The sequence below is a fragment of the Hippoglossus hippoglossus genome, chromosome 5 (genome assembly GCF_009819705.1).
Source record: "Hippoglossus hippoglossus isolate fHipHip1 chromosome 5, fHipHip1.pri, whole genome shotgun sequence".
Classification (NCBI taxonomy): domain Eukaryota; kingdom Metazoa; phylum Chordata; class Actinopteri; order Pleuronectiformes; family Pleuronectidae; genus Hippoglossus; species Hippoglossus hippoglossus.
The window spans coordinates 3,687,302-3,713,606 of NC_047155.1; the positions used below are offsets into that span (position 1 = coordinate 3,687,302).

A 26,305-nucleotide genomic window follows, 5' to 3' on the forward strand; every position below is an offset into this window, starting at 1 on the left:
TCAGGTCTTTAAACATGTCTGCTCTTAAAACATCACAGATCTGAACACATCATATGAGCAACTCTACTTTTTTCTTTATTCTAAGCGCGACTGTTTTCTTGTTGCCTCTAAAAGCTGCAAACAAACCGGAGCGTCCCCTTTCCTCATACGATTACAACCATTCCACATGTTAACCAGATGATTACTTACACAGTAAACCAGACATTTGCCCGCAGTAACATTTTTAATCCTTTTCCACAAATAGTGGCACCGTTTGTCGTCCCGGAGCCAGAAACTGCTGCCACTCAAACGGGGAGGAAATCAAGAAATCAAGTTCAAGTTTCAGTTCAGACGACGGAAACACCCAAGCTCCCCCCGGGTGTTCCCTCAGCTTTCTTTGTTCTGATATATTTACAGTCTACAGACACAATAGTGGATGTTTTATTCAGGGAGAGTCTGGTTCTGTGTTCAACTCTTTGAGATGTCCGGGACCGAATGAAACAGTCTACGACAAATTAAAGCAAATTAAAAGCTCCACACGCCGCGGTTCAACCACGTGACACAGTGGAGCTACTGGACTGATAACTAAACCCCACCCTCCTACTGGGAGGAGGAGGAGGCGGCAAAAGGCGAATCAAACGCACAAAGGACTGAAAAGGATCTGAGACACTAACCGCTTCATTTTGGGCCAATTAACAAGCCGCAGAACGATCACCTGACCAGGAGGTGAGCGCTAACTAAAACAATCAGCTCTTTAGGCGAGACTGGGTCAAACAAAAAACTTTATGCACAATCAAAATGCAAACAAAAAGCAGAAAAAAAGCAGAAAGACGGTTGCTACAGCAACAGGAAAAGACATCAACGTCTCAAAATGTTTTAAAACAGAAATCTAAAACGTCCTAAAGGGAAGAAAATAAAACACGATACACGTCAAGTACCAGCGATTAGTCAGTGTGTTTGCAAAGTCTGTGCTAACACCCTCAGGTGCCTCTTTTGGGCGTTGAACCCATTAAACGTAACGTTAACCCCCTGGGAAGCAAAACAGTCTGTCGCTCAGCCTCATTTGTGATTGGTTGGGCCAGGCAGAAGAGGGGCGGAGCGATCGTTGGTGAGGGTCCTTTTGAGCTTTACTCCTCTCATGAGGGTCAGCATGTCTCGCCCTCCTCCCCCTCCGTCCTGGGTCAGCGGCTCCGGGTTCTGATCCTGGCTGGAGGGCGGAGGAGGCTGGGGCTGGTCGTGAGTGCTGTGGCCCGGCCAGGAGGGGTCTGCCTGGGGAGTGGAGGGCTGGAGCTGGGCCTGGTGCAGCTGCTGGAACAGCTTCTGTTTCTGCTGCTGGTTCTGCTGGTTCTGCTGCTGCTGAAGCTGCTCCTGCTTCTGATATTGATCCTGTTGCTGAAGCAGAGACTGCTGAAGCTGGAACTGCTGCTGAAGCTGTGGAAGCTGCTCCTGCTCCTGATATTGATCCTGTTGCTGAAGCAGAGCCTGCTGAAGCTGGACCTGCTGCTGAAGCTGCTGAAGCTTCTGAAGCTGCTCCTGCTTCTGATATTGATCCTGTTGCTGAAGCAGAGCCTGCTGATGCTGGATCTGCTGCTGAAGCTGCTCCTGCTTCTGATGTTGATGCTGCGGATGCTGGAACTGCTGCTGCTGAAGTTGCTGCTGCTGAAGATGCAGCTGATGTTGCTGCTGCTGCTGATAATATTGCTGCTGCTGCTGAATCTGGAGTTGTTGGTTGTGCGGATGCGGATGCAGTTGCTGCTGGTACTGTCTCTGTTGCTGCTGTCTGGTGTTGCTGCCCTCTGCTGGCAGGGAAGGTACAGTGGGAACAGGCACCGGGATGGGCATGTGGCCTGGGACCAGCTGGTAGTACGGGGAGGAAGAAGGCGGTAAGGCGCTGAGGCTCTGCGTGGACGTGCAGAGTTTGCTGTGACCTAAGCCTCCCGCTCCTACAGCAGGGGGCGCTTTGAAAACATTATCGTCGCTACCATCGCTTACTCCGACAGCTTTCATGGGGACCTGCGGAGTGCTGATGGGGATGGGCACCCCTCCGCTGATTGTTCCCCTGCGATACGCCGGCTTGGACGACGGTTTGCGCCTGATGGTCGCCGTGTGGGACGGCAGCTGGCGGACAGACCCGCCAATCAACTCGGGGTCGGCCAACAGGCTGACGGTGGAGGCGGGGCGTTTGGACTGAGCGAACTTCCTGTACTGTAAACTGAGGTCAGAGTTCCTCGGGATGGTCGAGGACCTGTCAAAGTCGGACTGGCTGTTTCCGAGGGACAGGTGATGTAAGGAGATGGAGTCGGCGTCTCTGTGGAGAGAGATGCACTCGTAGTCGACTGCAGAGAAAGAGGCAGACGAGCACATTAGTCATCAGAGTCAAACTGGACTCTTGATTATTTCTGGATTGTCTCGATGACGGCCAGACAACAGCAGGAACTCATAATTACATCAGTGACTCAGTGTCTCTGTAACATGCAACTCACTTACTTTAAAGCCACGCACACATATATTCAACATAATGTTCTGAATAACACAATTAAAAACAGACACAGACGTCACTTTAAGAGGATAAAACGTAAAACTGTCCGGCTGTTCAAAAAGGTCACACACACACACATACAAATAAGTATTGTATTTTATAGGTAGATATCAGTATTAAATGATCATGATTAGGGCTAAAAAACTTGATTGGCACATCCTTCATGATTTGGCTGCCATTTCAACCTAGTGTTTTCAAAGACGCTCTAATTAATCTCTGCAGTTTCAGCGGAGCACAAATAATTTAAGTTGTGAAAAATGAAAAACTCAAGAGATTCAATAGAGCGGTGCCATGTTGCATGCGGATGTGAGGACATGCAGTTAGACCCTAGCTCGGAGACACGCAGGCAAGAAGGCAGACAGACAGATGAAGGGACAGGTAGACAGAGACCTACCATAGAGGGGAGGATCTCTCTTTACAGCTGGAAGACAAGGAAGGAAGTTTAACCGAGAAAACCAGAGAGGAACTGACACACAGAAGCTTCATCCAAACAAAAACAGGAAATACAAGTACAACAACAGAGGGGAGCTGACGTACTGTGTGAGTGTATGGTGTCCTCGGAGCAGGACGGGGTGGTGGTCTGGGTGCTGTAGCCGCTGGAGCAGTGCAGAGAGTCCCGGCTGCTTCTCGGGGCGTCCGAATTCAACGCACCCAGGGTCAACGCCAGCTGATCCCGGGCCGAGCAAGACTGAGAGAACGAGACGGTTTTTATTTATTAGTTCGTATTAAAACTTTTCATTTACACTTTTCCTAAATATGACAGATTCTATTTGGAGAAAGAAACAAAGAAGGGGGAGAAGAAAACGAGACGTGGAAACAAGGAGGAGAGAGTAAGTGAGGTCAGTGAAAGGAAACGAGGGGCAGAGGAGAAAGGACCAAGGAGGTGAAACAAGGACAGAAGGAGATGAGGAGGACTTGAAGAGAGAGGAAAGAAACAGATGAGGGTAAGAGTGAAAACAAGGAGAGGAGGAGATGAGACCAGAGGACAAAAGGAAACAAGGAGAGGAGATCAGAGGTTTTCCTCTTCTCTGGTCTCCTGCTGCCCTCCGGTGGCTGATATGTATTTATAAATCAGGTGCATGAACTTAACTCTAGTAAAACAGAGGAGCTCCCGCAAAAGTTACTTTGGTCGTTTTGGCAATTCCCAAAACATAAAGACACTTCTTATAATCTCCCAACGTTTAATTCCTCACACTGCAGTGAGTGTGTGAGTCTGTGTGTGTGAGTCTGTGTGTGTGTGTGTGTGTGTGTGTTTTACCTTCCCAGACGCAGACATGGCTCGTGTTCTCTCTCCATAGACGCTGTGTGGTGGAGCCAGCAGCCCGTTCTCCGGGCCTCTACTTCCCCCAGCAGCCATCTGATTGTTGGATCCCAGTGTGTCCTGTAATAAACAAACCAGTCAGTCAGTGAATCAACAGGAACAGTCGGTGTAAACACTCAGGTCAAGAGTCTAATAACATGGAGGCTTCACAGACGTCCCTCATCAAGTATCAGATTATTTTTTTGAATAACAGGAACAAAGAGGTTAGCAGGTAAATAATCTATAATTAGCACATCTATTCAAACAGGTTCTCAAACTTTAATCAAAAAAGAATTGCTCTCTTTGCATCCCAGCTCTGCACTTAAAGTTAAAAGTTAAAAGTTAAAAGGGTTTTAAATAGTAGGCGGTCTCGCTGATTGAAACCAAGGCTGCGTCCACACTAATAACAGAAAGTGCAGGACAGAGATGTTTCCTCCTGAAGAGAAAACGGCTGATGACAAACAACCGAATGTAATCGAGGAGTTTGGATCCAAAGTGAAGCTTGAGTTTAAAAAAAGGCTAAAATATATTTAGGGAAGTTAAGGAAGGCCGACATCTCTATTCTCTAAACTCTATGTTCTTCACAGATCTTTAAAAGAACAGTATCTCATTCAAATTATCATTTAAAATCCCTGACTCACAACAATATTAATGTGGACTTTGAATTATTGAGTTGGATCGAAAAATAAACTCTTCAATTTAAAAGCACAATCAGATTTCCATCATCAAACAAACAAACACATTTCTATCTCGGTTTAAAAAGGAAAAGGAAACATTCAGTAATCACATGACCACTGACGAGACGCCACGACACCAACATGACACCAACATGACACCAACATGACACCAACATGACACCACTGTAAAGGAGCATTACACCAAATCTCCACCACACAGAGGGCAACAGCAGAGGGCGATGTGACGAGGTATCTGGAGGTGGGACGGAGGCTGGTTCAGGTTGGCAGGGGAAGATGAGGTGAACGCAAACAGGAAGTTGAATGTAGTGAAGAGGTAAAAAAAAAAAAAAAATGTTGCTGCTTTGAGCTTTTTCCAAAAAGAAAGAAAAGACTAAACCGTCAAAGACAAAGAGTGACGGGTACAGACGGTAAAATAAAAACATTTAAAGATGTAAATTACCATTAATACATGTACACTCACTGAGAGCATCAATCACTGTACACGTACACAAACGTTAGATGGAATGACTTCAACGACAAAGTTTAAAATAACAACACGGGATGAAGCTGGTGCTGGATTAGAAGTATATGTGGTTCAATCTCAGACATTTGGAATGGATGAAACAAAAAGTGGAGTCAGAGGACGAGAATCAAATCTCTTTCTCGTGTGAGCGGCTGGAAAACACGAGGGAGCAGCTGGAGATGAGGTGAAGTGGAGGAGGTTTCACACACAACACGGCAAGGACACAGGACGGCACGCCGGGTCGGGAGGGATGGAATAGTTGTAGTTTTTTTTCTCACTGTGGTCATATCCCTGCGGCTAACGCGGCTCAGCGTGGGCTGATGGCCATGGCCAGCAGCGTAACCATAGCGACCACGGCTGCCCTGACGACCGAGGTGAGAAGGGGAGTTCCCTTCGCTGAGGGAGCGCCCACTTTCATCGCAGCCAATCCGCAGATAGGGGGAGGAGCAGCGCTACACACAGGAGAGGATTAGAGCAGTGTGTGTGTGTGTGTGTGTGTGTGTGTGTGTGTGTGTGTGTGTGTGTGTGTGTGTGTGTGTGTGTGTGTGTGTGTGTGTGTGTGTGTACAGAAAACTGTTTCCACCTTATGAGGACTTTCACCTTTAACATCTCCCTCCACTGGAACTGGGGCCGAAACAAGGGAAAGAGCTAAGAAGAACATTTCAGTATGTGGTGTACGTTTACTGTAACTTTGAGATCCTCACGAGTTCAGATACTGAACTGTAAATCAGTATATGAAGTGTGTGTGTGTGTGTGTGTGTGTGTGTGTGTGTGTGTGTGTGTTACCTGGATGTGTACTCCATCCACAGCAGAGCTGATAGAGTCCAGTGAGGGAACGTGTCTCACAGATCCCAACTGGTAGTTACTGAAAACACACAAACATGAAAACTTAATGAATTGACAGAAGCGCTGCAACAATTGGCCAGTTACTTAATCAGTGACTGTTGTGATAGTAATCTTTCAACATTTCATAGATCAACAAAAGGGAAAATGAGACAATGATGGCAGAATTATCAATAGTAAAACAATCTTTAGCTGCAGCTCTGACTGATGGCGATGAAAAGGCAGAGTGACGATCAGATGAAAATACAGCCAGAAACTGAAATGTCAATCAAATAAGAAGAAAGGGTCTAAAACATAGACGTCATAAGTGTTTTCAGTTTTTGACGACTGTCTTCATTCATTCTGTTTGCTTTAAAATGAATAATGTGAGACGGTTTTTAGTTTTAAACTATATTTCCTTTTTCTTCCTTTGCATTAGTCATTGTTTTAGTTTATATTTGTCTTTTTTATCAGTGAGGCACAACTGAAACAGAGTAAAAAAAGAAGAAAGCAGCAGACTGATAATAAATAATAATAAAACAGGTAAGTGGTATCTGTGTGTGTGTGTGTGTGTGTGTGTGTGTGTGTGTGTGTGTGTGTGTGTGTGTGTGTGTGTGTGTGTGTGTGTGTGTGTTACCTGCTGATGCTGCTCTTCCTGGACAGTGTGCCACTTGGAGAAGCTGGAGGTGTCTGGTAGCTGTAGTTGAAATCAGAACCTTTCAGGTCTGAAATGACCTGCTCGCTGGCCGGAGGAAGTTTATTGGGCTCAGCTGTCAGGTTCATCAGATCTCCCAGGATGGCCTGAAGGTGGGTCACCTCACCCAGCATGTTGATCTCGTGGTCCTACACACACAATGATGTTGATGTTGACAGTTGTATAAAAGGCTTCAAAGGCTGCCTCACACTTGTATTGGTGGATTTGCATCAACACACAGACACACACACAGGACTGACCAGGACAGGTTTCAGCATGGTGACAAAGTTGCAGTAGCGCGCCCTCTCCTCTATCAGCGCCCTGCACACGGCTCGCTTCTCCGTTTCCTCCAGGACAGCGTAACGCACGTTGACGTCCTGCAGTGCGCTGTCCAGCTGTCCCCGCGCCTGGTCCTTCCCTACAGAAACACACACAAGAGGAACTGATGTTAGGAAACTGAGCGGGAGGCTGAAGTGAAAACCAGCGAGTATCATGTCCCGGAATTTCAAGATTCAGGAAGGAAGTGAGGTCACGTTGATTACAATTTACTGTTGTTGTTCAGACAAAACCACACAGGTTGTATAGTCACCCCTATCTAACTCTTACAGTTAACATATAGATGTTACTCTACTCTTCTATGATTGATAGAAAATATATAATATTAAGTATTTACTCTGATTACCACCCAGATAAAAATGTATGAAAGTAAATATAAAGTTGGATAAAGCTGCACCAAAGTGTACCTTGTAGGATTTTTCTTCTTTTTTTTTTTACATATACATACATATACAATAGTGTCAGTCATCATCAATACACACTCAGACTGCGACACTGAGTTTCTACCAGCAGGGGTCAGAATAACACCTCGTGTAACAGCAGCATCAGCTGTTTGTCCCACATGTGCTGTCTGACCTTGTGTCTGAAGCATTTCTGTGATTTAACGCCAAATCTATTGCATATTTATATCTCATTAATAATCTAAACGTAAGGGAAACTACCAGAGAAGGGAAATTAGGAAAGAAAGTTTGAATTTAGGAAAGAGAAGCAGCGATGAGACATTTTTCCGTCTCTGATGTGATTTACTACATTGTTTACTGGACTGGTGTGATCCTGTCCTGAAACCCAGTTCACCGCCTCCTAAAACCTCCAGACTTTCTTAGACAGAAACCACTTTCACAAAAACCAACCAGAGGATTTGTAGACAGAAGATATTTTGTGGCTCTTTCATCCCAAATTCAAAACAGTCCTCGTGACTCCAGCTGATCAGAGACAAGTTTAACTATCAGACATTTTCAGTGTTAAAGACCAAAAACCTTGACTGTAACTAGAGGATTCAATCCTGAGATTAGTGGGGTGAAGGTTGGTTGGTAAAGTGGAAGAGAAGCACTTGCTCCCTTTGCTTCATTTCCACAGCTGGAAACCTGCCGTACTGGAAGCTTCCAGATGTGAATGTGTGTAACTGCGAGTGTTAACATGTTCCTGTAAAAGAGCTTTTCTCTCCACAAACATCTTTACACTGCTGAATTTTGACAGAATGTGTCAGGAAAATAATATAATATCTGTGTGCCGATATTAAAAATCCTAAATACATCAAACGACATCAGAACTATTATTTTAAAGATCCTTAACTGCTGCACACAACTCTATTCTTTGTGTATATCCACTGGAGGCTTCACTTTTCCACATCACACTTGTTAAAGCTGCATATTGAAGCATGATTGGCTCCCAAAGTAGTGATGTCACTAAATCCTGCCTGTGTGTCCACAACTCAAACGGAGATTTTATATAATTCAGGGTTTCAACAAGTTGATACGTTTTTTTTTAAGAGCCTTAATAAGTGAAACTAAAAGGTAGGTTTGTTCATTTGTTTCTAAAACACTATTTTTATCTTATTTGTTGAAATCCTCTTCACATCCAGAAAGCTGTCAATAAATAAAGCTGGTGTCTGTGGCCCCAAAGGGACTTTAGTAATAATCCTACTAGTATTGAGTCAAACTGAACGACTTGAACACAACAGACGGAGACTCTAAAATGTCAGGAACCGTGTTTGCTAACCGTCTGACGAAGCCAAAGCTGTAACCGTGCGGTTGAGTGCTGATCCGACCTGAGCCTGGTGGGTGAGAATCTGCAGGTACAGAGCGGACACACGCAGCGCCGACCTGCAGACCACCCAGCTGCGGAAACGCCCACTGGATGTAAAAATAAGTCCAGAGGTGGTGGAGGGTGGGAGTGAGGGAGCGAAGATTTCCATCAATGCAGAGGAGTTTAGGAACAAAGCACAGAACCAGCTGCAGGGTTTATTTTCTATCATATTCAATTTACTAATGTAATGAAGGCGTTTGTAGTTAATCTTATGCTAATTTATACTTTCACTTCACTACATTTACTATAAGAAAAACTGTTATTTTTTATACATTTGACAGCTTTAATATTTCACATGTGACCAGTTTATAAAACAATGCACTTTTAAAGAATTACTAAAATTGTACGAGTAAAATTTTGATGCAGAACCACTGACGTTGAAGCCGGAGCATTTATGTCACCCCCTAGTGGCTGGCTGTAGTATAAGTCATTCCCTGGCTCCTCCATGTAAGCAGATGGGACGTGGACCAAATTAAAACGTATTATGTTAAATAAATGATTCTCAAAGATGGCTTCAGTCGTTTTAGGTAGTTCTTATCAAGTGGTCGTGTTTCTAATAAGTTTGGTTTTAATTCGTTATTTGATGCTATAAAAACGGGATGAAACGTCATGATTGACAGCTGACACTGACTTGTGATTGGTCGAGTGTGTGTATGGGCGGGACCTCGATATCACGGCCCCACCCCCTGATTGCTACTGTGCAGATTCTGGCTTCAAATGCAAGATATGGCCGAAGTGATATCCAGGATATTTTGGCTTCATTTACTGGACAGACTCACATTTAACATCTGAAATCCCAGATTCCCTGAATTCCCAGAACTTTCTCCAGGTTTAAAATTTGAGATACTTCTCCAGCCAACGTGAGATTCACAAATCTGTCTTTGTGAAGTCACGAGAGAGCAAAGAGCTGAAAAAGCAGCTTCTCGGACAGTAAATCCTGTTCCAAACAGTGAGAAGCCGTTTCCACAGCCACACACACAGACACACACACACAGACACACACTGCAGACTTTGTGTCATAAAGCTCAACCCAAACACAGCCTGTTCACTCAGGTGAGTGAGAGCACAGGGAGGACAGAGGGTAATTTCCACGTCGGGAACAGAAGCTCAGTGTCGGCGAGCTGTTGGTTTGCCTGACGTCGGGCCGGTGTGGAAACACAGACGCGCTGTGTGCTGTCACACTGTTTCTTCAAGGCTCTGGCTCGCCCTCGCCCCCGCCCCCCCCCACAAAAACACAGAGACCTGAAGTCAGAAGCTCTGTCCTGCACGGACTCAACTCCTTCACTCTGTTAAAGGTGAAACACAGTTCACATGCAGCAGATTCTCACAAGCTGAAAAACGTTCTCTTAAAACCACCTCGTGTTTGTTTCTAAACAGGATCTCCAGCTTTTCACGTCATTATGTGGACGTTACCTTAATTATCACGCTCTGACTTGGAGAAGGGGATCAGGGGGTGATTATGTCGCCGTTGTTCCCAAAGCTCAGATGCATCTGACTCTGCAGTGAATCGTACAGAAGCGACTGAGAAGCCAACAAACGTGATGCGCAGTGTCAGCCAAAAAGTAACTTAATCCTAATTTAATTCTATTTAATCAGACAAAAGTAACTCGGAGGAATTAGTGTGGCGAGAGGAACCTGTTCCCATCGCTGTGGATGCAGACTACACTTCCCTAAGAGAGTCTGTGAGTCAAACAGCAGCGTCTGCCACTTCTTCTGTATTTGTGTTTTTGTTTGGAAGATCATGTTTGTCATTTTCCAGCTCACAGTTCAAAATAATAAACAGGTCTTAGTCACAGGTTTTGTATTTATTCCTAATGAGAACATAAAATAAAAGTCTTATCATATTGTATACAAGCGTTCACTGCTTTATCTGCTTCATCAGCATCTCATTCACATGCTGCTGACAGCAATTTGTTGTCTTAAACTTAGGCCCATTGACCGGACAAGCTGGGTATCGAGCCGCCGACCCTCCAATTAGTGGGCGTTCCGCTCTACTTCTTGAGACAATCTATCTATCTATTTCTCTAGAGCTCAATAGTGTAAACTCTGTTAAGAACACATCAATGACACAAACTGACGTGTCTTCATCAACACACAAGCAGATCATTTTGGACTCAATCCCACATAAACCTTCCTGCTGCAGGAATATTCACTTTAGCACCAAATGAGTCAATGAGTTTATCCGTTGTGGAAAATAGTCCCTAATTCTTCCCATTTGGTGGAAACTAAGTTAATGCAAAAACTAACTAGCCCCAGGAATGATCCCGGGTGAGGGAACAGGAACATGTTCACCACAAACCATTTTCCTAATTGTTTAAAACCACCACAGTGCAGGTGCAGATAGACTCGAGGAATGAAGAGTGAAACCAGCAGTTACGACCGCTCATAGAGTCGAGGGCCTCTGTAGTCGCATGTCCTGCAGCGATAAACCAGTCTGTTAACATTCCTCTGTCTCACACAGGTACTGTAGCCTCAGGCTGAGGAAAATGAGGAATCACCAACACTGTGAACAAGCCACTGAGAGAGGGAGAACGATGGTGTTTGGTTCGCTGGGTCTGCGGATCCTGTAGATGATGTGGGGATTTTTTCCAACATCTGGTTTCAGAGGGAATCTAACCGTCACTGTGTTCATGACGTGTTCAGCTACAGGGGTTAAGTTATCTAATCGGGTCCAGTAGGTTTTTGCAAACGGTTCAATTCAGATTTGTGAATCAATGAAGACGTACTGACAGCGTATGTGAAGAAGTAAGAGGGACATAAGAATAACTAGAGGGGCGTTTGGAGGACGCTAACAGCCTCTCACCATGTTAAAGACAGGGGGAAAAACTAATCCTGGATACGATCCTAATTTCATAGTTTATCCTTGGATCTACAACATTTTATGGAAATTGTTTTTTAAGGAGTTTGAGTGATTCTGCTGACAAACAGACAAAAGGCAACAATGAAAACATGACCTCATTAGCAGAGGTAATTAAACTTAATCCAAAATGTGTTCGGCTAAAACAGAGAAAGAACAACAAGACCAATGACTCAAGTGCAGGGATGGAACCAAGTGGGTCTTTTACCACATCTACCAGTGATGACTTTAAATGATGATCTACGTTATGTTCCAGATGATCGCAAACAGCTGTCATGGTTCGTTTACTTTCTGCTGACGCCTGTGGTCCATCACCATGACTAACTTCCTCAAATAGCCGAGCTCTCACAGTGTCTATGTTGTGCTACTGTCGCTATAAAGTCTTATTCATGCAACAGTCTAGACCATGTGCGTCACACACTGATGATGTCATCAACAGGAGGCCAGGTAGCTGGGTTCAGGTGTTTAATGTGACGCGGTGCGGCTCTCGCTCTCTGAGGCAGGTTGAGACTCGAGGCAGCTGTATGCAAAAACTGCTTCCAGATTCAAATGAGATCATTTTACACGCTTCACCTCCTTTGACATCTCCGACTGCTCCTCACTCTCGTCTTAACTCTTCCTTTAAAGGAGACATGTGTTTTTTAGTGTTTCCTTTCCTCCAGTGTGTTGTTTTGAGTTTTTGTAGACGTAAAAGTTCTGGAACATTGAAAAGCCTAAGATCTGTGGACGTCTCGTCAATCGTCCGGCTGGTACACGTCTCGTTTGAGACCGTATCTGTCTCGTGTTGGAAACCTCATCAACGCATTCCCCGTCTTGGTGTAAATTCTCCAGACATTTTCCTGCTGTATTCTCACGTGTTCCCACTTGGACGTTTTCTGGAGTTCACTGATGTCTGAAAGCAGCTTATGTGTTGATTCCTGCCTCATTCCACAGTATTGTTCTTGTCCTTTTAGTGTCATAATGAGCTGAAAACACTTGTTAATTCCTCATTTATATATTGAATGTTTTTTGATTAGAGCTTCTTTGTTTAGACTTTGCACAAAACAGTGACAATCATTGTGAGATCAGTCTGTTCATCTTGGTGTCATCCCAGGACAGCGCTTCCTATACATGAACTTTTGAAAGCGTGACAGCGCTGGCGTGTCTCGTTTTACATCCCTACGAAAGACGGGATAACCAACAGCACCTTTATGTCTGCCTTTCATTTGCCTCGACTCTCCTCAATTCATCCGTCTCTCTCTGTATCTGAGCGGTTGGAGATTCCCTATCTGAAGTGGTTACGCACCACATAATGACAGAGCAGGCACACATGCACACACAGAGAAAATCATATGGGATGATTAGTGAAGGAGCAGATGTTTACGGTTACGGCGTTTCTCTTTCCATTCCAGTATATTATATTTTCGCAACAGTCAACAGAAGGAAAAAGAATTGAAGTGAACTGAGAAAAGAAAGACAGGAACAAACTGTACAACTTGAGGAAGATTATTTTAATGCTGCGGCAAAACCTGAGTTTCCAGGAAATACCCGCATCCAAACAACTGATAAAACTATAAAGTTAAGTCTATTGTGTTGTAAGTGAGACTGTGATACAACAACGTCATGTCTGTAATATGTGTCCGCACACAAAAAGTTGTAGGTTGAAAATAACCAGACTTTTGTGAGGAGTAGTTTCCTTTTACCGGCAGCAGTTTAGTCCGTCTGTCTGTCCTTACTTATTACATGGAGCGCACACGCACACACACACACAACTGTACAACAGGGATAATTATACTGTGAGTGTACAGAAACTGTTTTAGTACACTGCAGGAGAAGGTTCTCATGGCCGTGTGTTTGTGAAGTCGTGGCTGTGGACTGTCTTCGCATCTATTTTGTTTGCGTCCTCACAGTATCGTCGCACACGGGTTATAATTCTGCAGATTTGATCACTACGTATATAACGTTGCTCACCAAGTTAACACCTGAGCTTCAGTGAGACAGACTTAAAAAGAAGGCAAACTGCGAAACCATTGCTCAAAACATCTGTTGCAAACATCCGTCACAGTTTACAGACCAATGTTATGCTCAAACCTTCACTCGCTGTGTAATCGTCTTCCTACAGTTGTCCTGTACAACGAGGGAGGACTCCTAACCTTTCAGATGTCCTCGCCTTCAGGCCGACCTCCAAATACAAGTGTTTTACATCAACTGGATAAATTTGCTTGTTTATAGCCTGTTCAACCGCGTCCCATATTTCCTATCCTGTCAGATTTATGGTGGTGCGTCTGTATTCCCACATCTCAGAAGATGACTTTACTGAAAACATGATTCACAACCAAGCACAAATTCAGATAACCTCATTCATGGTATGTATCCTGATCCTCTGGATGCTGTTTTTATTCCCTCATGACTTTAAAATACTGTTAATTTAAACTTAACATGCTAGGATCAGGTTGAATGCTTAAAATTGATTATTATATTTTGAGTAGCTTCATAAGAACTAATAGAAGACGCGGTAGAAACTTTGAAAACGAGAGATCCAAGTTGTTGAACAAACATTTCAAATCAATTTCTGAATTATTTTGCGCTAGAAAAGGTTGTGATGGTCGATTGGACTGAGAGAGAAAAGAGAGTGAAAAGGAGAAAAGAAGTAGGAGACTGGAGGAAGGAAAAAGAGGCACATAGCAGAAAACATGTTCGGAGATGTTAAACCCACATCAGACATCTCTGTTTACCATGGGCGGGTCTGAAATGAGACTGTGTGTTAGAGTGTGTGTGTGTGTGTGTGTGTGTGCGCGTATGGTCTATTTCGGTGTACTTGTGTGTTGGATTTGTTGAGATGGAGGACAGTGAGGAGATTTGTATAAAGACGTGAAGGTATCATTTTGATTTGTGTGTGTTTGTACACGTTTTCAGGCGTTTCCATGCTATTTCTTCCACATGAGTGTGTCTGAAGTCTGACGAGCTTTCAGTCTCTGTAGTTACAGGATGGCAGGAAAAAGGTGCAACCATGGTAACCACTGGGGTGTGTCACTTTGATGGCGGGGGAAAGGTGTTGCCCAGGTATTTGCCTGCCTGGCAATATGTCTCTGCTGCTGTGGACACAACCAACACTCCAGGAATCACGACACAGAACCTCCTCAAACAATCTGAATGTGGTAATGGTTCAAAGACATTACAGATTCAAAATAGGCTTCTGTTTTAAAAAAACAACTTATATTATCTAGTTTTTAAATTCAGAAAAGTCAGAGATGTAGTATTTCATCTTCTTCCCTACCTTGCAAACCCTTCAGACATTCTCTTATGCCTTCATTTCCGTTATCCAAGCAGGAAGCCACTGCTGTTATGTATGAAATCTCAACGCCATTGTTTCCTTGAGGAGAACCCTGTCACCGTATCTGAAAACATCCTGTTACTCATGTTTGTAAAATGGCTCCATCCTCCTAAGGCTGCATTTGACAAATCTGTATCCAGAGGGAGTAAAGTGTGGAATATTTACCACTAAACGCATGAAACAGATGAATAAAATCTTTTCTTTCACGATATCAGGAGGGTAAACTCAGGTTTTGATCTCTAAAGTGCAGATAGAAAGTGTTAAACCAAGCAGTATGAAGTTACCAACTTTCATGTTATGTAGAAAACTACATAAAACCTGGAGCCGTGGCAGTGAAGTTAGGGAGGACGCATGTTCCAGGGGGATTATTTCCTCCCTCTGGGTGTTGGGTGACAGACAGGCGGCAGAGCATAGCGTAACGCAGCGGAGGTCTGAAAACACTTATCTCAGCACAGAGGGCAGGATCAAACAGGCTCCTCGTGTTTGCTGAGGAGGATTATCTCACTCTGTGGAAGGCGTTTTTTATATATTCAGCAGGTGGCTTCCTCCGCTGAAGTAAACTAGCTCAGAGTTCTTCAGCTGAGCAGATAATCTACTCTCCTCTTCCTTCTCTTTGCTTTTGACTAATAAAATAAGTGGACTGAGGATTTTATGTTGCGTTGTGCAGCTGACAAGCTCGTGAACGTGAGATGAAGCCAAGGTTAGAGGTGACTGACGTTCTTCTTACCCTTTTTCACCTTCTTCTGCAGTTTGATGGTGTCTGACGACTTCTTCTTGATGTCTGCCCGGGCTTTTTTATACTCTTAAATAAAAAGAAAAACGTGCAGAGAGTGAGGAGAATGTTTTCGTCTGTGCAGGTTTGTGCGTGAGCAGGTGTAAGCATGTTTCATACCTTTGGCGTGATCTTTGTCCAGCTGACTGGCCGCTTTTTTCCACTCCTCCATCTTCAATTCCAGCGGAGTGATGAGACTTTCTGAGAGAGCTCTGAGAGAAAAGATAAAGAGTCTGTCATTAAATTTAAGCCCTTTGTCTTAATCCTATAAACTTGAGTTCAAGTATAATTTGAGCTCATTATTCTCTGGCAGGTCGAGGAAGAATTTGATGTCATTCGTTATCCCCGTCAAGGAGGTTACATTTCCCCCCCGTCTGTTTGTTTGTTTGCTTGTAAGCAACATTACACAAATCAAGTCAGGAAGAACCCATTATATGTTGGTGTGGATCTTTATTTTAGATGAGAGAAGGTGAGAGAGAGCATTTTTAAACATTTTCGTTGATTTCTCAGATAATAATTAATGGATGTTGATGGAAAAAGGAGGCATTTTTTACAGAACTGTTATATATGAGTGTATAAATTAGTGCATCTTGAAATTTAAGAGGCATTAGCTGAGGTATGTGCTCTCACATGGCTGTCACAACTATACAATGCACCCGTGTAACACATTTTATCCAATGCGTTTCCAAAGTGTCCCCATAAGTCTGCATGTGCTAACTTGCATGTGTGAATAAAGTTAAGAGCACAAGAGGACAAAGTTGAGGAGAGGCCTCTGCAGTGGAATTTACAACAACACAGTTTGGATAATAACTGTAATTTACACTGTTCGACGACCAAATCAGTGATTCAGATAACGGGATTAAACTGTGGACGTCTTGAAACGACGACGTGTTTATGGTTCTTCGTCCGACTTATTGAAGAGAGGGAGGCAGAAAACTAGAAGCACGATATGAAGCAGTTAAGTTTAAAAAGTAACTTCATCCATCCAACAAAACAGCTGATGACCTCAATGCTAAAGCATATATAAATGTTCAACTGAACCGAATGTTGCAGACATCAAGTCTGTGACAGAGCTGTTGTTCAAGTGACCTAATAAAATGTGTTTCTCTAACGACAGACAGTACTGACAGTGAAACCAGGACAACCTGCAACTCCTGCATACGTCGGTCTGTCTCTCACACACACACTCTGTCACTGTCATGTATAATGAGCGTACGTTACTTATGAGTAATTGTGGAGTCAAGTTCCCACACTGTCTGATGAGTTGTCAACACGCAATCATTCACACCTCACCTGCTTCGCTTGTAGATAACAAATGCAGTGCTCGTGTGTGTGTGTGTGTGTGTGTGTGTGTGTGTGTGTGTGTGTGTGTGTGTGTGTGTCTCTCTTACGTAGTGAACAGTTTGAGTTTGGACTCGATGCTGCGGTGTCTCATACACATCCTGGTCAGGGCCGAGCCGATCTCCTTCGTGGCACCTGGAAAACAACACAACATTCAGATGATGAGTTTTACTTTGAAAAGAACCCAAAATTGGTGTTGAAAACAATACATTTTTCAAAATAAAGCTCACTTTGAAGCACTGAAACTACAAAATAAAATGTATTTTGAGATAACTGGGTCTAATAGGTGTATTCATTGTCAAGAAATATTTGTTTGTAAACACATTAGGGCTGAAACAATTACTCAGAAAATGTGTGTGTGTGTGTGTGTGTTATCATTGCTTCATAAAGTGGTGTTATCGAAAATCAATCTGATTAAGATCTACGAGTGTTGTAATGTGTTTGGAAACAATGGGTGCGTGTACGTGTCTCAATACTTTAATGAATGATGTAAGAGATCAGTTCATTTCATAACCACCCACAGTTAATTGGATGCAACAACATTTTCACACACACACTGATGCACTTCATGGGACAATAATAAGTATTTTGACTGCGTGCAACCACACACACAACTCCCAATATGTTCTAATCAAACACATTATAACATAACAGACACACAAACACAACACACCAAATGCTGAGCAGCTGACTCTCAGACACTTAATCATAACACACAATTACTAAAAAACACACAAAAAACACTGAGGGACTTTTTGGGGGATATTTTTAAAAAAGCATTCAAGTTGCAGGATTAACTTTGTATTGAGGGTATATGTTTTGTGTGAAACAAATTTACACACACACACACACACACACACACACACACACACACACACACACACACACACACACACACACACACACACACACACACACACACACACACACACACACACACACACACACACACACACACACACACACACACACACACACACACAGAGAGAGAGAGAGAGTAAGGAACAAGCAGTGACGAATGCATAATTGGCAGATTAATCAAAATACTTCTCCTTGTCAGTCAGAGTGACTTCAGATATCATTCTGTTCTGTGATGGAACAAAGTGACACAGCAGATTTACACTGGACAGTCTGAGTTCACACTGACTCACTTAACGTCACTTGACTATCTAAATCTGAGAGCTGCACGGGGAGGGAACACATGCGTGCGCACACAGACACACACATGCGTGCGCACACAGACACACACGCGCACACACAGACAGACACGCACAGACACACGCAGGCTGCAGTGCTGACTCACGGCTGAGTTACATAAAGTAAGGAACAAGCTGTGAACGATCAGGTGTGTGTTCATCCGCCATCTCCAGTGATGTCAGAGTGAAACCTGGACTGACTTTACACACCGACTCTCGTTTTATACATTCACTCCTTCCATCCCTCCCTCCTCCCCTTTCTGTCAACGTAGCAGGAGTTCTCTCTCTTTTTCCCTTCCTTGGTTCCAACAAAAACTCATCGATCCTCCCTCTCTCCATCTGCCTCTGTACATCCTCTCCTCCCTCTCTCATTCCCTCCATGTCCTCTAAGCGTCCTCCTTCCTTCCTTCCTTCCTTCCCTCTCTCTCTCTCTCTCTCTCTCCCTTTTAATCCATCCCCTTTTCTTTTCCTCTTCCATCATGTTGGGACTTCTCAGAAAACAAAACATTAATTATCAGCTACACCCACACGAACGTGTGCAGAAATGTGGACACACTCACACACACACTCTCACACACACACACACACACACACACACACACACTCAGGTATGCAGCTTGGGTTAATCGTTAAGGTGTGGCGAGGTGTGTTTGCTGTATTTGCCTTTCCCTCCCTTTTGCACTTAAAGCTCTGAGCACAGAGAACGTTTAAAGTCTTTCATGCTGCAACCTCAGAGAACATCTAAATTGAGATGGAGATGTTTCAAAATCCTGTCTGGTTTGATCTGAGTTACATTAAAAACGTGACCAGGTGGATCAGTGGACGTCAGGTTTGACTGAGACTGCCTAGGGAGTGGGTTTATAAGAGGGACATCAACACAGAGACTCTACGTCCGTACCGCACAGCACTACAGCAGCGCCCCTCGGGAGGAAGTGGAGACCCCCCCCCTCAGCACCAGAGTTTTACATGACATTTACAGTCTGGTTCAGTCTCGGAGTTTCTTTGGGGTTCAAAGTTGAAGCAGTAAACTGCGATGGACGTTTACAACAGTGAGGGTAATAAAGTTTCTCTTCACTGTCTTGCGCTTTAGTTTTTGGAGTAACCGTCAGAGAGGGGAACAAGGCGTCACTAAACTATTCCATGATTGCAGAAATGTCAGTCAGTCTGTCGGTGGCTCGCATTTCTGAAGAACCACTCATCGGCTTCACGCTTGGCATGTGTGTTGTCAAGGGCCCAAGGAAGTGCAGTGTCAAATTTGGTGCGATAAGGACACGTGGTGCGTTCAATTTCAATAAACTTTGAATCTTTAATCCAGTTTGAGGTTCTGCACACTGAGCTGAGCTTCACTGAACTTTGAATAAACAGCTCCTCTTGCAGCAGGAGGTGAAACAGCTTCAGGTTCTGTGGACTGAGTCCAGCAACAGGTTTTTATTAGCTGCTGCTTAATTACTACAGGTCACCTTTACAGTTTCAGAAAGAAAAGCTGTAACCAGCATCACCATAGGCCAAGAAAACCACCCATCCCCAACAGGCAGGTTTAGAACAGACACGATTACAGCTGCAATAAACCTGAATGATCCTTTACTCTCAAATAATATTTACATCAGTGTCGTTGACTTCAGCATAAAACCAAAACAAGATTTTTATGAGTATAGTGCCCAGCCCTGTCCTATACCATATAAATTTGTTTTTGTTCATTTAGCAGCACATGAATCACAACATGTGTGACAGTCAGAGTGTGTGTGTGTGTGTGTGTGCGTGTGCGGTAGCCAGGTGCTGAGCACTGTGGGCGTTTGTTGTATTTGTGTTCAGACATGTTCAATGGATCTCAGAGTCGAGTGGAGATGACTTGTAAAAATGTAACCTGACAAGATCAGACACACTTGGTACGGGTGGCAGTTTGCTTTCGATTCTCAGATTTGGTTTTAATGTGCTGTTCATCTGGAAAGAACTCTGCAAACTATATGTCTACACGACCAAAAAGAAGTGGGACAGCTGACCATTCGTTTCGTGCCGTGTCTCTTCTGACTACACTGCACGATCAAGAGATTGTGGACGACTGACAGACCGAAACAAAAACTGCATATACTTCCTCATAAAACAGTTGGCAAAGCAGATCTTTTATGTATTTTTATGGGGAACTGCATTGTTTCACTCCACGTTCTCCAACTTGATTCCTGTTTCGCTGGTGCGTCGCTACCTCACTTGGCAACGCTTCCTGTTGATGAAGCCCCTGGCAGGAATATGAGTCACGTCACACGCGTGATTGTGCACAGGCTTTCACAGCGTTTGCATCAAACACAAACATTGCCACACAGCGCTACTCGAGGTCAAACAGTCCACAGGGCTCCTTAAACCTGCCGCTGCAAAAGACTCTGCTCCCATTCAAGAGCTTCAGTGACACGTACTGATGAAGAAACTGCCATTCACAGATACACACTTCATCCAAGGAGACTTGCACTGAATTCACTTGTGTTGGATTTTACGCTTAACGGTGGTTGTGCCCGACACTTGGTGCCAGCGCCATCATCATAGCAACAATCACACAGCCGGCTTTCAAGCTAACGTGTCATGCTAGCTATCAGCTGTCTCTGGATGGAAGGAGAATAAAAAGCCGCTCCACTCGTTTATAATTTACCTCCATTTTCCAACAACACAAGGGCAGATGGACAGAGAGAGAACTGTTCCCTCTCCTCCTAAACCCAAACTTTCCAGCTTCCATCTCCTCCTCACCGTTCATAATGTGGCCCTTTCAGAAACGCCTGTGAGTCTGTGTGTGTTCATTTCTGTCGTTTTCTCTGCTCCCAGGTTGTTCCTGTGTTTACTTTTCCTCTGAGTCGACTCCCTGGCGTCTCCCTGAATGTGAACATCGGCAAATAAGCGTCTGTTCACTGCAAGAATACATTTTCTCTAATGTGGAATTCATGTGCAGGTACTGTTTTCTCCTTGAAGACGAGCGACACAACATTTTTCAAAGTCAAGTATGAAAAGCCGAGCACTCGCTGCCGCAGTTCCAGTTTGTGCCTCTCACACATGTAGCTGGTGGCGGCATTATAGCATTAGTGAGCCTAATAGGCACTAATTTGTGAGTGTCCGAGAAACGACGCTGAACTCATGGACATGATTTATTCCTCTGCAGTAGAAGTAATCTCTCTCTCTCTCTCTCTCTCTCTCTCTCTCTCTCTCTCTCTCTCTCTCTCTCTCTCTCTCTCTCTCTCTCTCTCTCTCTCTCTCTCTCTCTCTCTCTCTCTCTCTCTCTCTCTCTCTCTCTCTCTGCACCGACAGCAGCTTCTCGTGGTTACTTCTGATCACCACCTCTAAAACCTTACTGTGAAGTCGGTCTGGGGGATTCCTCGTGGACTTCAAGGGTGAAGGTACCCTTCAAAAACCATTATAGCACTCTTATTGTGCATCTAATCCAGACTGACTTCCAGTCTGCGACAATGCCAGCCCCCAACTCCCTCTCTCTCTCTTTATATTGATTAACTGACCAGCAGACCAGTCAATCAGTCGGTCAGGAGGGAGCAAACAGATTCCAGGCTCCTCATTTCTGCACATTCTGCAGCAAACTGACACACAGAGCTGACCTTAGGAAACTAGATAAAGTCAGCACCCAGTAAGTCGTCTTGTGATCTGTGTCTGTGTGTGTGTGTCTGTGTGTGTTTGCGTGTGTGCTTTGAAAGCCACATGATGCCCAAGACGTCAACAGTTCCTCGGCTGCCGGGGAAACCGGTCATGAGGAATCACCAGAGAGGAGACAAGAGGACCCTGCTTTCAAAATCAGCTGATTGCGACAAGATTTATTGAAGATTTATTTTTAGATCTGGTTCTGTTCACTGATGTCTGCAGTTTTCTACACTGGTCACTTATCTGTGTTTGAGTGTTGCGGATACATTTAGTCATCTACGGTCCGTGTATCATCGGGATTATAATCTACACTCTCTATCAGTCTGCTACTTCACCAATACTCCTCTCTTTCACAACCTGAAGCTACAATGCTAACCCTGAGTTTTTCCCTTGAAACCAACAGATAACCTGCTTTAGATGTTTTTAGGGGCCTTGTGGCTCTCGCTGTGATAACATACTTGTCCACACAGCCACAGCATGAGAACAGAGTCGGTCTCTGAGGCATGAAAACAGAGATAAACTGCAGGGGAACACGTTTTGACACATTGTGACACGGAGAAGCTCTCCCATCAGTCTGTCTATCCTGATAAACAATCTTCAAACATGCCGTGTTTTCCAGAAAGATGAGAACGCGACCTTAACCATGGCAACCAACCACAGAACCCAGAGAGAGCCACCAGACCGGTTCTAACACACAGAGACTCATGCATGCACCCACCCACATGTGCACACGCAGAGTTTCCCTGTGGGTGTTTATGAGAGGCTGAAGAAAACAATTAAGGGTTTTTCTATGCTGAAAGGATTTATCAACACGAAGAGTGTAACAGTGTGTGTAGGTGTGTATGTATGTGTGTGTGGTAACTATTGGCCTTCCTTAAATCCAGCTCTTATTTTGTCTTTGTCACACACTCAGCAGCTGACAGACTGAAGAAGCTGGAGGGAGAGAATAGTGCACGAGGAGGCAGCTGTCAAAACACAGGTGCACGTGAACACACACATGCACTCGCACACACACACACTAGTGGAATGTGCTTGGTCAACAAATGGTCTGCAAAGGCTGTGATATCGTTGCACTGAGCAAACTGCTAACAGATGACAACAGTCCTGTGTCCACTGCAGGGCCAAGCAAGGTTAAACCAGTTGGTTTTATAGATTTATCTGCAAATTATTAATTATCAAATTAATGAAAAGTGTGAAAAACACCCGGCATGATTTGCCAGAACAGCTGACATCTTCACGTGTCTTGTTTTTTTCCAGCCCAGAACTGAGGAATGTTACATGAACAATGATGCGTTAAAGCAGAAAACTCTTGTTTGGCTAAAACTGAAGATACTGGTTGAAATTAGATATTGATTGGCATTTTGCTTAATAGGACTTAAATGTGAAATAAAATAAATCATTGTCATTAATTCAAGATCTATACATTTCTTTGTCTTTGTCATTTATTCATATATATTCATTGAAAAGTTATGGTTTAAACTGTAAAACATTGAACCACAATTACATTTCTTTATCATAAGGGTTTGATAATGTCCTCTCAGGAATCATTGACATTTCCTCTGTATATATATCAGCCAATACATCTGTATCAGAAATTTTTAACTCCCTAATATTGGCATCAGCCCCCAAAGACCCATATGCCGGGCTCTAGTATGTGAAAGTGTGCGTGCGAGTCAGAAGTAAACGTGTTGCACGTGCTGACTGCTCACTGTCATGTGATGCGAGATAACATCTTATGATACTGCGGCAGTGAAACTTTACTCTTTATGCTTCAGATGATGGCGACGAGCTGCAGAGTGGCACCAAAACTTTCCTGCAACCGTTTATTTGACATTGACTTTCTGTATCTAAAAAAGGACTGTACTGTTAAATTCCTGGATCTGTCAACCTGCTCGGTCGCCACAGGTGAAATCCTGCCAGCACCAAACAACTGAAGCTACACATTTATGTTCTCTGCTCCCGTTTCTTAAATGTGTGTTCCCTCTGTTTTGATAAACCAACATTGACACAAGACGTGACGGAGCAGGTCCGCTGAGGCTTCCACGGAGGGGAGCGGCCATGACTCACCTCCCACACACACACACCCACATGTTACTGGATTTCCTTTAAATACCAACTGAATTATGGGTTACATAATCATACCAGCAGCTGACTGTCTTAACAAAGCACCAACACACAGGGTCAGGTTGTCTCTGCAGCCTGTTGTCGGCATCAGCCGGCCTCACTACTGATAACATTATGCACATGAGGGAGGACGTTTTTTGAATTTCAGAAGTCGCCCAACAATAAAAATGTTTTATGTCTGTTTTATGTCTTTGTCGGGTCAGAAGTCTACAAGACTGAAAATGAAAGAATCTGCTTGTCTCGAGGAAGTGAGGGAGAGGAGTGAGCTGTAGCCTGCTCTTCATCCCTGTATGACGCTAGAGCCTCCAGGCTACATTAGCAGCTACTAGCAAACCACAACCAACTCCCGGACGTCTTCTTCATTTATGGTATATTCCATTACGTGACAATGCATTTCAACTTCCTTCAATTGTACAATAACAAAGCCAAATTATCCCAGAAAGAGGTGCCACCATTTTGCACTTTTGATGTCATTTGGTGCTACAAGCTGTGTCCTAATTGAGGGGATGCATCCTTCAGAGGACTTGGCCTACGAAAGCATGGCCTCCATAAAATTGTCTCCTTATGATGTCTTGTTGTTTTGCCAGATTGCCCCTCTCTTTAAATTGCAGCATTAGCTCTAGTTACCTTGCTTTTTTAACTGTGTGACTGGAGAAGCTTCATCTGTGGAGCATTGTTTTAACATTGAAATGTCCCACACGTGTATAATATTTGTCAAGGACATGACCTCAACACTCGTACAGTGAAACTGATTGTCGTATCCAATTCAGAATACAAACGCAAACAAGAGCATGTCAGATTACTTCGGGTCTGAAGAGCTAAGACCGACCTGCATTATGAAGTGTCTGTGTGTGAACGTTAGTGTGTGAAACCTAATCCAGGGCAAAACAAAGACAGCTGAACATGAGGTGTCACTGTGTCACTTCACAGCACGAGAGAAAGACAGTAATACAAAAAGTTTAGAAGAAAAATGACAACGGAACAGAAACAGAAAGGCACAAAAGATGAGAAAGAAAAAAGAGAAATGTGCTAAACATTGTCAGGGCAATTTTCCTGGCACTTTTCATTCTCCAGTAGCAAAAACCTTAATGGTTTGGCTGCATTATATTATTACAGACACACACACACACGCACGCACAACGCCTGGTCTCCAGAGAGTAACTGGAGTTAATTAGTTCCCTCATGATCTCACTATTTATAATAAAAAGCGACAGTGAAAGATCACACTGTGAGAAGGAAGGAACAGAGGGAGAACTTTTCTCCTGGGTCACTTTTATGATGTTGCACATAAACGTATAAACAACTCACAGAGTGACTATTCTCCTGACTTGTATGGTACAGTGTATATCTGTGTGTCTCTAGGAGAGTGTGTGTGTGAGTAGGTGTGTGTTTACCTCTGGTCCCGGTTGCCATATCTGCCACCTTCTGAAAAGCATCCAGGAAGGCTCCAGTTACCACGATGGTCGTCCTGAATCAAAGACAAACACATATAAATCAATTGAACACAGAGGTATGTTGTATAAATAAATAATTAAAATGACAAATGTGCCATGTGGACGAGGTGTACACATTTGCCTCATTAAGACACAGTTCAAAGAGAAGTGGGAACCGGTTTTTTGAAAGGCAGAAGCTGCTTTCAGACATGCACTGAAGTCTGGATATTTTCCAGAATATTTCCAAAGGGGCTGTATGGGAGAACACAAACGTCTCGAGTCAGTTGCTCCAAATATTTTCCCAAACTTTTCCTGCCAGCCTCTTAGGAAAACCTCTAGAAAATGTCCAAGTGAGCCTTTGTGAGAAAACAGCCGGAGAGCAGGAGAAAGTATGCGTTCAGAAAATATCTGCCGTAGCGTAGACGAGGCCTAATTGTCCTCAAGTTCAACCCTACGAACACACATCCAATATGACAAACTGACTTATATTAACTAAATAGGATCGACTAGCCGTATTGTTGCACAAACAGCAGATAACAATGCGAGTTGTCAAACCTTTATTTGCTTAGTGAACCATGAAAAATTACAAAAGAGTTTCTTCCCTTGTTCAGATCAAATGACCACAGTCCGCAGCCGAGGACACGTCACAAACAAACCTCCGCTTGGTTTTTAAAAAGAAAAATAAAGGACTTTTATTTTGGTAGCTGGATTGGTGCAGCCACATGAGGCCCGCCACCCTCAAAGGCCAAAGTTAGGAGTGTAACTGGATCCGTCCTGACACACACATCATCCTCATCAATGGACGTATTGTTTCTGTGAGTGTCCCATTACCAGTCAGGTCCATGTTTCTATAGCTGCACCATGCGCACGCACGCACACACACACGCACACACAGTCATTATCCCTGCAAACCTAACTAAGAGGATCAGGTGACAGTGCCGTCAATGGGTTGTGTGTGCACATCTA

General features: G+C 43.9%; 1 protein-coding gene across 9 annotated transcripts in view; it reads right to left on the reverse strand.

Moving 5' to 3' along the window:
- Positions 1 to 204: 204 nt before the first annotated feature.
- The window catches only part of mtss1 (MTSS I-BAR domain containing 1), a 44,067-nt gene continuing 17,966 nt past the window's right edge, over positions 205 to 26,305 (reverse strand). The window contains exons 3-15 of one of the 9 annotated variants that reach the window (XM_034584551.1): positions 25,301 to 25,374; positions 17,010 to 17,094; positions 15,739 to 15,830; positions 15,574 to 15,648; positions 6,795 to 6,952; positions 6,478 to 6,683; positions 5,805 to 5,883; positions 5,297 to 5,470; positions 3,777 to 3,899; positions 3,056 to 3,206; positions 2,913 to 2,939; positions 1,582 to 2,315; positions 205 to 1,548 (exon numbers count right to left, since the gene is read on the reverse strand). In XM_034584551.1, the coding sequence (XP_034440442.1) occupies positions 1,039 to 1,548; positions 1,582 to 2,315; positions 2,913 to 2,939; positions 3,056 to 3,206; positions 3,777 to 3,899; positions 5,297 to 5,470; positions 5,805 to 5,883; positions 6,478 to 6,683; positions 6,795 to 6,952; positions 15,574 to 15,648; positions 15,739 to 15,830; positions 17,010 to 17,094; positions 25,301 to 25,374 (2,488 nt within the window). In that variant the 3' untranslated portion in view covers positions 205 to 1,038. Of the gene's footprint in view, positions 2,316 to 2,912; positions 2,940 to 3,055; positions 3,207 to 3,776; positions 3,900 to 5,296; positions 5,471 to 5,804; positions 5,884 to 6,477; positions 6,684 to 6,794; positions 6,953 to 15,573; positions 15,649 to 15,738; positions 15,831 to 17,009; positions 17,095 to 25,300; positions 25,375 to 26,305 lie in introns of all 9 variants that reach the window. The other 8 variants (XM_034584552.1, XM_034584553.1, XM_034584555.1 and 5 more) reach the window with 8 other exon arrangements.